This window comes from Rhyacophila brunnea, unplaced genomic scaffold (assembly GCF_057557595.1).
Source record: "Rhyacophila brunnea isolate RB1 unplaced genomic scaffold, BYU_Rbru_1.0 scaffold_10, whole genome shotgun sequence".
Classification (NCBI taxonomy): domain Eukaryota; kingdom Metazoa; phylum Arthropoda; class Insecta; order Trichoptera; family Rhyacophilidae; genus Rhyacophila; species Rhyacophila brunnea.
This window is the reverse complement of record NW_028232752.1, coordinates 32715553-32729488: the sequence shown is the minus strand read 5'-3', so window position 1 is coordinate 32729488 and position 13936 is coordinate 32715553. Positions and strand designations below refer to the sequence as shown.

General features: G+C 33.8%; 1 protein-coding gene across 1 annotated transcript in view; it reads left to right on the top strand.

The window, feature by feature from the left end:
* The window catches only part of LOC147079096 (alanine--glyoxylate aminotransferase 2-like), a 40894-nt gene extending 27180 nt beyond the window's left edge, over positions 1 to 13714 (top strand). Inside the window, exons 6-10 of the mRNA XM_085953384.1 lie at positions 1115 to 1329; positions 2018 to 2237; positions 9317 to 9561; positions 10036 to 10204; positions 13505 to 13714. Of these exons, the coding sequence (XP_085809510.1) occupies positions 1115 to 1329; positions 2018 to 2237; positions 9317 to 9561; positions 10036 to 10204; positions 13505 to 13585 (930 nt within the window). The 3' untranslated portion in view covers positions 13586 to 13714. The remainder of the gene's footprint in view (positions 1 to 1114; positions 1330 to 2017; positions 2238 to 9316; positions 9562 to 10035; positions 10205 to 13504) is intronic.
* Positions 13715 to 13936: the final 222 nt, after the last annotated feature.

Below are 13936 nucleotides of genomic sequence, written 5' to 3'. Positions count from 1 at the left end.
TAATAAAGGTAATTACTTTATTAGAACATATATTTTAAAAAAATAATCCAATTTTAAAATTGTAAATCATAAAATAATATAGACGAATTACCCATACTTTTTTGGAGATTTAGTTTTTTAAATTTTCTATTCGTATAATATTATAGTATATTATAGCAGGATACTGCTGGGTGTCGTATTTTTTTTTTTTTTTTTTTAAATAATGGTTACATATGTATTTCTTAGAAGTGTTTTCAAATTATGTACCTATGTTAAATTTAATAAAATTGCAACATTACTTTCTACAATACTCGACGTGTCATTTTTGGATCTCAATGATATACGACCATCTCTTTCCGGTACGACAGGTACTGGCGGTGAGCCGTGATATGGTGAAATGTAATACGTACATGTAACCTGTCCATATAATAAATAAAGACTATAATAGGTATACCTAATAAAATTCAGCATATTTTGGGTCATCAAAGTGATTATGTTTCATGGGCACACCACACCGTTTAGGTGGTAGAATTTCCTATTTTTTTTATGTATAAAATATTAATAAAAATTTAATCGTCAAAATACTAATTGAACTATGACTGTAGTAAATAAAATACGTAAAAACTATCGTGATTGGTTGTTTTCTATGATGTTTTGGAAAAATTGAAGATTGTTTACAAAAAAATTACTAGTTGATTAAGCACCTACTTTTTTAATACGCAATACCTACATTTTATTTTTTTATATTTAATTATATGTAATTAATTATAAGCTACACTTGAAAGAGTATATAAAAATCAACACTGACCTGCGCTCTAAAGCACCTCACACCATTTTGATTAATGGAGCTTTTTATTTATTAAAGAGGATGATGGTTACATTCTTAATAATTTCAGTTTCATACCTCGCACAATTACCACGGGTCACGGGCACAAAAACCAATGGACTCGAATAATACTTTACTTGTATTATTATCATATCAATGGAATTTAATTAACTTTTTCATAGAACCGAGACAGAATGCCGGAGAGTATTGGCGTTGCGTTGGTCCGATGCTTCACCGACCTAGCCACAGTGGTTTGCAAACACACGCTTCGAATATTTACAGAAAACTAATAACATCAATCGATTTCAGGCTCCAGTGCCGGACTCGTACCGCGGCAAATATCGCATGGGCGAACATGCAAATTCAGAGGCGGAGTTGGGCGAGCTTTTTGCGGCAGATGTTGGAGAAATTTGCCAAAAGCTCAAAGCTTCTGGGAAGGGTGTTTGTGCTTTTATCGCCGAGAGCCTGCAAAGCTGCGGAGGTCAGATCATACCGCAGGACGGGTACTTGAAGAAAGTTTATGAGTGAGTATTTTTTGTTCTCACTAATCGATATTGAAATTAAGATTAATATCAGCTCATAAGATTCTAACATATTATTACTTAAGTACACTTAAGTAACGGAGTAATTATATGATGGCAAGTTCGAGTGTGAGATAATAATTAAAAAAATATTATCTTCTTTTTAAGAGTCACCGCTTACTATGTAATAATTTATTATATTTTTTTTATCTAAACCATATATTTATTTCGACGGCCGAGCGTTGGCGTGTCTCATATGTTGTTTTACAATGTGGGTTTAGAGGACTTAAGTTTGTTACAAAATCCTAATTAGTTTTAAAGTATGGCACTAAAAGTTTAAAAACACTGCCCTTATTTATACAATACAATTTATACAAATAAGTATTAATATTCTTGTATAATACATACATCACACATAATATAAAATAAGAACTAGATTATTTAGGGATACGCGAATAAAACAGGTTGAATAACGCTATAGAAAATAAAATGCAATTGATACCCTTATTTACAAACAATATTTTTTAACATGTAGTTTTGACAAGTAAGTTTGAGGGCTTCGATTGGTCAATCTGCTTCCAACAGGAGATGACGACACGTGTTTGTTGATGTCTCTGTGAGAAAAGATTGTCACTTCGTTCATGGTGACAAATTATTATTGCTCACCATTGCCGTTGCTGTTGATTCTTAGATACGTACGCGCTGCTGGAGGACTGTGCATAGCTGATGAGGTCCAGGTGGGATTCGGTAGAGTGGGCACTCATATGTGGGCCTTTGAGACTCAAGGAGTGGTACCAGACATCGTCACCATAGGAAAGCCAATGGGAAATGGACATCCAGTTGCAGCAGTTATGACCACTAAGGCTATAGCTGCCAAGTTCAGGGACACCGGGGTGCGGTACTTCAACACGGTAAGATAATAAATACTCTAAATATTATATTAATTTTTATTGTTGTTTGAGACGCTACTGAAATGTTAAATTATAACTCTCTTCGATGAAGTATGTGACATGTATCATATATGGAAATGAGCAAGACAAAAAATTGTGCCATAAAGCGCACCCAGACTATTAGTGCCATCGCACATTATGATGGTTAGACACAACCATAAATTGCAGGTCGCAACGTTGACACATCGTGCGGTCGACTATGCTACTCATACAAACCAAACACCTGATTTCCTCATGCCAAAATCGTCCTTACATTGAATATCAAACCTGAGACTTCGTGCGACCTTGTGGTTGTGTCTAGCTATCCTAATGAGCGGAGAGTCTTAGCACAATGAACCCCGACATGCCCGTGGGGCATAACATCATGCAACTCATAATATTATTTCGTATAAATGAACACTATAGATTTTAGTTATCATTGAATTGACGGAATCATGTGTTTGTAACAAGGCCCACTATGGTCAGGCCATGGCACGAAACTATAAACTTCGATGGTTGTGTTAGTTACTGCTCTATACTTCGAATGCAATATGGTAAACTGTTTGTCGAAAACGATCATTGTTGCATAGTGGAATAAATGGTAATAATTTGTAAGAAATATGTGATCGTAAATTTTTATTTATTGCGAACAGGTTGCCGCATTGCCTTCGATGATAATCAAAAACAAATACTAAAACTATAATTCTCAATTCAATGCCACGGTCTGAATATAGTCAGCCATGTATGTAATCGATTTTTTAACCCCAAAATGCTGGAATTGGAATGTGTACGATTTTCATTTTAAATAATGCATCTCTGTGAATTACAAAAATAAATGCAATGCAAAGTACCCAGCTAGTCTTCAAATATATATGTGAATCTATATAAAATTATTTTTGCCTTGATTTTTGGAAAATATGCATCCACTTTGTAATGTCATATATTTATTAGTTAGTTTTTTAGAAAAAGCATACACTTTCACGGACAACAAGCTTGAAAATTGTCTTGGAAACATAAACTTGTCGACTGTACAACTTAAACTATACATGCGAGATATTCTTTCCTATCAAGTCACTATAAAATATGGCCCTAAATGTGAATTATTTTAATGGATTTTTATTCATGTATATACGTTCGTATGACGTTGTTTAAAAATTATTATTTTTACAAAATCGTTGTATTGCTTTTCTCTTTGCGTGTTCATTGTTTCTCCAATTTGGAGATTCTGGACTCCATGAATTGTAATAAAGTACTAATCTAGAAATTATTGGAATGAAAAATCTGTTTGCAATCCTTTGTATAAATTAAATAACTCTGTATAATGTAACCTTTAAAATTTTACGCTAAAAGAGAAAGGCTTATTGTCATATTGAAGTTCTAAATTTATATTTCAATAATAAAAAAATACAAACTTAGTGTTTCGAGATTAGGCGGTAATAAATATTCATAAATCTTAAAAGTCTAAAATCTAGTTACCAATTTAACGTTTTATTGCCAGATCAAGCATTTTTCGCTTGTAAAAAACGCATCTGGCTTGTGACGATTTTACTAGCATTTTTGATGGCTTCAAAAGCTTTAAATGTGCTGAAAATACGCTAGATATTGAGTTTATTTATTTTTATGTGAATCAAATTTCTTACTATTAGATATCTATTGCCGGTAGGTCGGTACCTATGTTAGTAGCATGAGAAATAAAACATAATTTAACACTTGAAATAATAGGAGCATTCATGGCCTTATAGTGAAATGGTATCATATAATTTAATGTGTGCTGAGGTATGTGACATTACTGACATCAGTTTGACGATTATCGGAATGACATGAAACGAAACTTGAACGCTGTTGAAATAATATAGGCATTTTTTGTCAATTTTGAAATATATTTGTAAACATATTATGATTTTTACACGTATAGACATTTTTTCGATTTTTTGCACTATTTTTCGATACGTGAAAGGAAAAGAACTGACTTCGTTCTTGGTAGAATAAATAAATTTACTTTCAATTTTATTTTAACAAAATCTAGCGTTTTTTCCTACCAATTAGCTTGTTTTCGTACCCTGTCTGGCATGTTTTTGTTAACGACAGTTGGCAACACTGAGCGTGATAGGGTGAAATAAATAAGTTATGTGGTAGGTAGCTATCTTCAGATTGTGCTCAACAAATATTTACTCATATAACTACGACTACTATATTCACTGGGTTAAGTAGTATAAATATATCTAAGTGTGCTCAAGTAAGAACGCTTTGTTTATTCAATACATATTAATTCATGAAGTTTACACGATGGGCGCACTATCAAAACAAATAATACAATGTCAACAGTGATAATCACATGTGTGTCAATTAAATGAATGGAAAATAATGTCAAGTGAATTGTAACGTAATATTGCATGTAGAATGTAGATAATATAGTTTCTATATAGTCAGACTCTGTCAAGCGGAAAACCATCGGCTGGAAATATTTCTAGAAAAAAAATTTTAATTAGTATCAAACAGGCATGTCCTACGTGCCGATCGTACCGGCTCAAAGGAATCGAGTTGTGAAAATGTATAAAGCGTGTACACTCAGTTGTAATATCTCTCTATTGTTAGTCGTTCCCTCGTACCTTGAAATTCCTCCATCTTTTGAGCGACTAAGAATTTTCACCCTTCTCTATCCTCTGCTTCTCTCAGGAATAGTGAAGGCTGCCCTCAGTAAGCTCTTTTACTTTGTCGCTCCAGCGCGCCGACGCTCTTCCTCTGCTTCGGCTTCCCTGGAGGCTATCCAAAACCACCAGTCTCTTCGGGTTGTCCAGTCCGCGCTGAACAATATATCTAAAAAACTGCAGAATACGTCTCAAACATATAGTTGAGAGCCGTTCCATTGTAATATAGTATTATTTAGTTGCGATTTTTAAGGGGAAGCATTAACCATTCATATTTTTATTTCGTTAACCAGCTTACATAAAAATTGTTTTCAAATTAACCATTGATTGGACACCCACGGTGGCCGCGCGGTTTAAGCATTGGACTATCACGCCGTGGGTCCCAGGATCAGCGCTCGAAATGGAATATTTTACGAACTGGAGCGCTCAATATTTCATGAAAATGTTAACATAGTTATCTAATTGTATTTTATAAAAATAAGTGTGTTATGCCGTATACACATTGGCAACAAGTTGCTGGCAACATCATTAAATTTCGATTAAAATAATTTTTGGTCAAACAAATTTTGATAATTATCGTGAAATTTAATGAGGTTACCAGTGTGGGCAAACTTTTAGATTTTTACGTAAAATGGAAAATCTAGCTCACCGTCAAATTTATATGTTCACGAGGAGGAGCGATAATTTTGGTTATTTTACGAACCGGAACGGCGCTCCGGTGCGTTCCGGTCCATTTCTAGCCCTGCCCAGGATGGAATCCTGGGTCTGGCAAGTAAACATATTGTTTTTCAATTTGTGTGGAAGTCAGGGTATGGACCTAATAGGTTGATTAAGTGGCTGACATCCATTTCTCGTAAAAAACAAAATCTGTTAATACAAACCTCTACTCTGTGGAGGGCCATATGATCCTATTAGGATCGGATATCGTCGGAAAAAAATGATTGTTATTGCGTCACTCACTTCCTGCCGACAGAAGATGTGAATCCTCGTGAATTAAACTAAGGCGTAGTTCCCCTTACTGCGTGCCCCTGTGCACTAGGCTCTTTGCATAAAATGAGAACAATGCCAAAATGAGAGTCCAAAAGATGGCCACTACGAATGTGATATTGAGTATTTTTTTGTGGGTAACCGGACAGATAAGAACACGAAGAAACAGAACAGTGACAAAATTCTGGGGTGAACTATTATTTTGATTAAATTAATTTGGGTTCCTATTTAAAATATAAATAATGTGTGTATTGTACTGCACTGCACAAACGACAGAGACGCATGTATACCTACCATTTTTTGTCACGTGACTTTCATGCTTTATTCATGTTTGATAGTAAATTGAAGATACGTCATTATTTATTGCCTGCATTTGATAATTTTTAGATTTAATTATTCACGATTTGTTAACGTACATTCATAATATCGGTACCAGATACAGGTTAAATTTCACTTATTTTTTGTTAGATATAATTCATTCCCTGAATTTTTAATTCTTCATTAATTTATTGTAGTTAAATTATTCAGGAATGCATAAAAAATCAGTGTTGTAACTTTAATAATGTTCCCCACTATAAAACATCATAATTATTTATCTTAATATGGATCATCCTCATCAGCCTGAATCTATCCACTGCTGGATGAAGGCCTCTTCATGCTGCTTCCACTTTTATCGGTCCTGTGTGCATTGCGTTGCCACATACTTCGGCAGAACTTTATCATTTCATCGATCCAGCGGCCTCTAGCTCTAACTTGCGGACGTTTTGTACTTCTTGGATACCAACGATTGTCTTTTCTTCGAGCTATGTGTCCAGCCCATCTCCATTTAAGGCTTTTAATAAACTCTATTACATCGCAAACTCTTGTCTGCTTCCTTATCCACTCATTCCTCTTTTTGTCCTTTCGCGTTATGCCCAGCATGCACCTCTCCATACCACGTTGTGGTACTCTAAGTTTCTGAATCTCTCTTTTACTTAGGGTCCATGTTTCACACGCATATGTGATCACGGGAAGCACACACTTGTTGAACACTTTGCGCTTTAGGCACAGTGGAAGGTCACTTTTGAAGACATTATTCAGGCGGCCAAAAGCACTCCAGCCTAGCTTTTCTCTGCGAACAATTTCATCAAATATACATCCATCTATAGACACTTGTTGTCCCTTTCACCTGTTTGAGCTGAGTGCCATTGATGAGGATCTCTTTTTGGCCCGCAAAGCAGTTGAACATTACTTTCGTCTTTGTTACATTTATTTTCAAACCTACATTGTTGCTTACTTCAGCGAGTTCCTGCATTCTGCTTTGGAGGTCTTCCGTCTTCTGAGTCTTGCGAGAAAATTACTATGTCATCGGCAAAGCGCAGATGACTCAGGTATTCTCCATTTATGGGGATCCCTTTGTCATTCCAGTCAAGTTGCCTGAATAAATCTTCAAGCCTTGAAGACTTAATATGGATATAATATCTCAAATAATATCTACTATGTAATTATTGAACTTAAAGTGTAAATTTTCACGGTGTTTTTCAATATATATTAAAGAGCCAGATTATGGATTTTATAATGGCCAACATTCATTTCTCGTAAAAATAAAAATCTATTAATACAACAGGCTCATATTATGATTATCTTAGGATGGAACATTGTGATGTAATTCTTGTAATTGTGATGTAATTCTATAAGGACTCCAATGAAGTTAATATTAGTAAAATAAATTCCTGTTTATGTTTCGATAGTTCAAAATGACTTCGAAAATCTCATTTAAACGTTGCATCGGATCATTAATATGAACGATAATTGCTACGAGTTTTCAGTAGTTTTCTCTCTAATAACTTCGTTTCGTTTCATTACCCGTGGGCGCAATTAGTGAGAAGCTAGCTACCCAGGAAAACTTTAAATGCGAGGAATTTTTACACATGCCATTAATATTCGAATATTCATATCATATCCTAATTTATGCATTCAGAAGACATTATTAATTATGTTTAGAATTTATATTGTGTATCTTAACTGTTAAAGGTTCATAGTAACTAGAGGTTGTAATCGAGAAATCTCAAGAATTTATCAGAAAAAGCTAATCTCGAATGTCGAGATATTAATTTGAGGAGATTTCAAGAATTCTCATTTTTCGAGAAAACATCAATAATTAGATTCTCAAAAAGTTGAGAAATTGTTACTAGGCTAAGCTGCTGACTGCAACCAGAATTTTAAAAATTGGAAAGAATTTCTCAAGGAAATTTGTTTTATCAGGCATCGACTTTGATTCTAAGCGGAATTTCTTAAATTACTCGGTTTAGAAAAATTGGTTGGAAGAACTAGGTTTCAACTTTCAATCGGAATGGAATTTTTCGGAATTTTTTTGGGCCAGATTATATTTTCTAAAAAAAATTTTGGCCGTTATTTCGTAATTATGTCGATTTCTCGAGAAAAACAATATTTTTGATTTCCATAATTGTCGAATCTCGATAAATGCAAAAAGTCGAGAAATCACAAATTGTAGCGGCGTGACTTCGAAAAGAGACCCATAGATGGTGCTGCCCTTGATTAGCCGCCGCAAGCATTATGTAGACGAATGAGGATTTAACTATATATTAACTCCGTAATTTTTATCTCTCAACGTTTTTAAGCATTACGGTGCATGGTTGTAGCATCAGTCCCATGCGGCTCCGTTTCGGGACGGAATGAGCACTTAAAATAACTTATTTCAGACACGTTTATAGCGTCATGGAAGGCGGCCATGCATATCCACGGCTGTACATACATGACGGGTGGTGGTGGGAAAACAAAGTAGTCTTACAGCCAGTCAGCTTCGTCTCATTAGCTCTGACTCTTTTGATCATACATGTCCTCTATTTTTGAAACTAAGCACCTTACACTATCGAGATTCGTTTCTAGTTGTCAAATGAGATACTTACCTGAACTGAACTAATTTTTTGGCAAGTTTATCTGGTTATTTGGTCGAGCGAGTCATCTTATCTTGTTAATCTGTTTTCGTGCACCGTTTGAAGTATTCTCTGTTATTATTGATTAAATCTCTGTGAACTCTGAGTAAATACTAAACCGAAAGTATTTCTATTTTATAAATACTATAACTACTATGGCCCACGGTGGCCACGTGGCTTAAGCGTTGGACTATCATACCGTGGGTCCCAGGTTTGAATCCTGGGTCTGGCAAGTACACATATTGATTTTCAATTTGTGTGAGAGTCAGGGTATGGACCTAATAGGTTGAGCAAGTGGCTGACTTCCATTTCTCGTAAAAACAAAATCTGTTAATACAAACCTCTACTCTGTGGAGGCCCATATGATCCTATTAGGATCGGACATGGTCGAAGAAGAAGAAAGATAACTACTATAACACCAGATAAAATAACATAATGTGGCTATTAGCAAATTGGTAGCTTTTGTTAAATCTAAATATCTGACTTACAGTACGGTGGAAATCCTGTATCATGCGCTATAGCTAATGCTGTCCTCGACGTGATCCGAGACGAGAAGCTAATGGAATGCGCTGCGAGGGTTGGCAGTAAACTCCTCGATTGCCTGCGAGATCTTGGACCCAAGCACCCTCTCGTTGGTGATGTCAGAGGGATTGGGTTGTTCTCTGGTATCGAATTGGTTCTGGACAGGAAGAAGAAGACACCAGCCACCGATGTCGCTACTTATATAGTGAATAGGTAATATCTTGAATATTGTTTTGGCGTTTCACTAATTGTTTTATTTAATCAAAAATTGATTGAGTAGCGTTTAATTTTACTCATAATTAGTGCATTTTTTAAAGATAGTATTACTAATTTTAGCCTATTTCTATTGTTCATTATATTCACTATTAATAATTTTTGATGGAAACACTTTTTTTAATGTATTATAAAATATAAATCGAAGACGTCTTTCGTCAGACAGATTTCGTGCGACAAATATTCTCAATTGGACAATTCAATATTTTAAAATGTTTATTTCAAACATTGGTTTTATGTCTCTTGAAAAAGTAAATTAATAATTAAAAATAATTTATAAATTCTGAATACCTACATAGTTTTAAGAAAAACGATAAAACATACGTAGGTATATATCTAATGCATTGATTTTTTTAATTAATCTATTGGTCATCATAATATAATATAAAATGATTATTTTCTTTCGTGTTTTAGGTTAAAACAAGAACACGTTCTCATCAGCAGTGACGGTCCTGACTCCAATGTCCTCAAATTCAAGCCGCCGATGGTATTTAATGAAAACGACGTGGATAGATTGATTGGTTTACTCGATAGAGTATTAACCGAAGTAGAAGAACAAATAAATACTACAGGAAGTTTTAATGTAAGCATACCTACACATAATTATTATATAAACAATATAAGATAGTATTATTTTTAATACTTTGAATTTACTTGCCGAGACGCTGTAATGTTCAAGATAGAAAAGATAGATTGGATTCGATTCCCAAAAATGGCCTTTGATTATTTCAATAAATATTTATTATAGGTGTTGATGAATAAAATTGACTGCTGAGTACAGTGAGTAGCTGAAAATATTCCGCTATTATTATAGTGTGAAACGAATTGCAAAATAACAGTTTTCTGTAATTAATAATATAATGGTGTAATGCCATCTCGCGAATCGAATTCGAAATAATAATAGGTATATAATATATTATAATAATATATATTATATAGCCTCACTTTTTTTTTCTAGGATCGACTAGTTGATAAAATTATTTATGGCGATCGACTGATATCGCTTGTAATTATATCATGCAAGAATAATAAAAACCCAATTTTTATAATTCAAATATGTGTTTATATATTTTAAAAACAGATATTTTATACATATAAAAATAACTATACGAACAAATCGAATTAGCGACAATAATATAATTATTATGTATTTCTCTTCTAAAAAAATTAAGAACACATTAACTGTAATTTCGACATAGATACATAATTTACATGTATATCGAATATTAGAAATCTTAAAATTTATTTTTTATTTTCATCCGAAACTTTTCATTGCATATTTTCAGCAATGTGTCGTATTGTACGTCATATGAAGTTACTTTATTTATTATTACTATTAGTAGGACTAATTTTTCTAATTGTCGATCGTTCGCTGGTCACATTGGGTCGCAAAGGTACACGAAAATTTCGAAGATAATGATACATTAATTTCCTAGTACCTACGTAATATTTGTAAAATTTATCATTACATGTGGCGCGCACTAAGCTATGGTGAAAGCAATATAACTATTGATTAATGTTACCTGTTGAAGCACAATAAACTTTAAAAGTTCTAATTTTATCGAATGAAAGCTTTTTAACATGTTTCACTAAAAATGTAGATCATATAATTATTAGGATTTGCTACGATTTTTCGTATATTGCATTTAGTCGGGGGTCTGCATATATTTATGGATATGGCTGCAGTATGTCAATTATACACAAAACGGAAACATATATTAACACCAGCCAAATCTGGTGTGATAGTCTAGTATTGTTAATTTGTTTATCAATTCCTCTCCGTGTTACTCTTATTGCATATCGGGATATATTAAAATAATACATTTTCACTTCCGTTTTTAACGCCATTTATTTTGAATTCACGGGATCGATAATTTAGTATCCGCTGTCAAACCCAAACCATCGTCGTATTTGGAACAATATTTTTGAACAAAGATATCCATTACGGTCAATGCTGTGATACACCACTGTTCGATAAGGCGGCCACTCCACTTATGAATGCTTTGCTCGGTGAATACTTTTGTACAGTGTAATTTAAAAATACTTCTATAACCAACTTCTTGGTAGTTTTCTTCCGACGTTGCCATCACACAATTATTGTTGATTAACTCTAAAATGGAATAGCGCATGCATAAACTTCCTTATAACTATTTATTCCGCACTTTGAAATTCTAAAATTGTTTTCCTACTTCCACAGGCCCGCTGAGTCAGACGGAAATCTCACTGCAACTTTATGAGAACTTGATTAGAAATTTCTCAGACAGTGAAATAATTATGTTAAAGTGAATCAGCGCAGTGCTCTCACTCAGCGGTCATGACTTAATAATATTATATAATAATATATTCAGAAAACTTCTTAAATTACATATTTTTTTATTTACTGAATGTATTTTTTTGAAAATACATAACTTGAACAGGAATAGCCTTAGATACGATTCTCTGTAATACGGACAATTTGATCGCAAACGAAAAAAAACGTATTTTTAAAAATTACAATTGCTGAATTATTCAGGAATATATTATTATAAAAAATCCACTGGTGTAACTCAGTTAATTGGATGAATGCTCGATATATTGAAAATAATAAAGGGGACTCTGTAATCGTTCAACGTTATTTGTCGTGAAACATTATTGCCTAATAAACAATTTTGTAATGTGTTATACTTTATTATAAGCTTGTAAATTAATCCTCAAAAGCAATTGTCAAAGAAGCGATTAGGCCGAGTAAAAGTAGTTCAAACACCCAACGTTCGCTTACAGAATGACCGCTTTGTTGTTTAAGCTACAGTAGCAAGTGTCCTTCTTGTGCATACTTTTGACTACCTACTAATTTTGACTATACAATTTGAGGGTACTTTGAAAACATTCACAGTCATGTATATACTAGTACCTCCGGCTAGTACGACGGCTAGCCACTGAAACTCGACGTAACGACGGTCAGTGGGCTAACCACCAGACGTTATCGACGGATAGTGATTTTCTCTTATCCGCGTGGGACCTTACATTATCACCTCATCTCACTACATTCCCATGTGGTAAACAATCTACGTAGAATGCTTATGGTTATGCTCACCCACCAGCCGTTACGTCGACTTGCAGCGACTTGTCATCGTAATGAACGGAGACTCTTAGTAATTAAACATGAGAAGGATACTTGATGTGGTAACATAATGTATAAACAACTAAACAAATTATTTAATGAAATCTCAAAGATTTTTCTTATGGGTATATTATGGAAGTTGGTCCACGTTATGTATTATATAATATATTTGTATGAGTACGTAATATATATTATTTTCAAATTAAAATCATTCACTCACATTGCGACATGGCTATAATATATCTACACATAGAAAAAAAACCACAGGCGCCAATTAAAAATAATATTCTCAAAAATAGTTCATAGTTTCACTAAAGAGGTATTGGTAGTCCCTTCACGGTGTTTTCATCTGTTTGTTGAATAGAAGAGTGTCCCGGTAGGAAGACATATACGACGAAGGTCTCAACAACATGAGCAGTGGTTTGGATTTCTTCACACTCGCATAAAAAATACGTATTTAGTCTGCACTGGATGTGGTTGAGGTACATCATGTATTTTTGGAAGAATCAGGAGTTTCGGAGTTTTTAACTCAGTTGACTGCCATTCATGGCAATAGACTTCTCCAAACATATCGTTTATTTGAACTAATTTCTCTCCTGCTGATTCTGTGCTAGTCTAAAATAATTTCGTGCCAATACGGCTGCCGTCTAGAAAGCCTTTCTCGATGTTACCCGGTATACCGGTTAAAAAATCTTGCCACAGTAAAGCAGGCAACTGTTGTTTTGCTACAATGCTTATACTATGTTTAACCTATAAATCATTTATTATTTATGTGTGTTTCAGGCTTCCACATTATCATGTACTCCAACGCAACATTCTGCTGGACTTCGGCCTTCGACTGACCAGAACCTTAAAACAATTTAGAAACAATCACATAAATTAAAAATTATAATAAAATATATAAAATAAGCTTTAACTAAATAATAGCTCAATTATTTTAAGATAAGAACAGATCATCGATGTTAATTATTTTACGTGTTGTTTATATATTATATATATTATAAACTATAATCTTAAGGGGATTCATCCATTTGTCCGCGTGTCAAGGAAAACATATTGTATACTCGAAATATGATTTAAACTAATTGGTGCTATATTTTATATGTAATAACCGTGCCTCTAAAACGTTTAAGTCCTTACCTATTTTTGGTGAAATACGAAAACAGGTGTGAAAATGATAAAGCTATGCATTAAGTATCAGTAAGTTTTAATAAT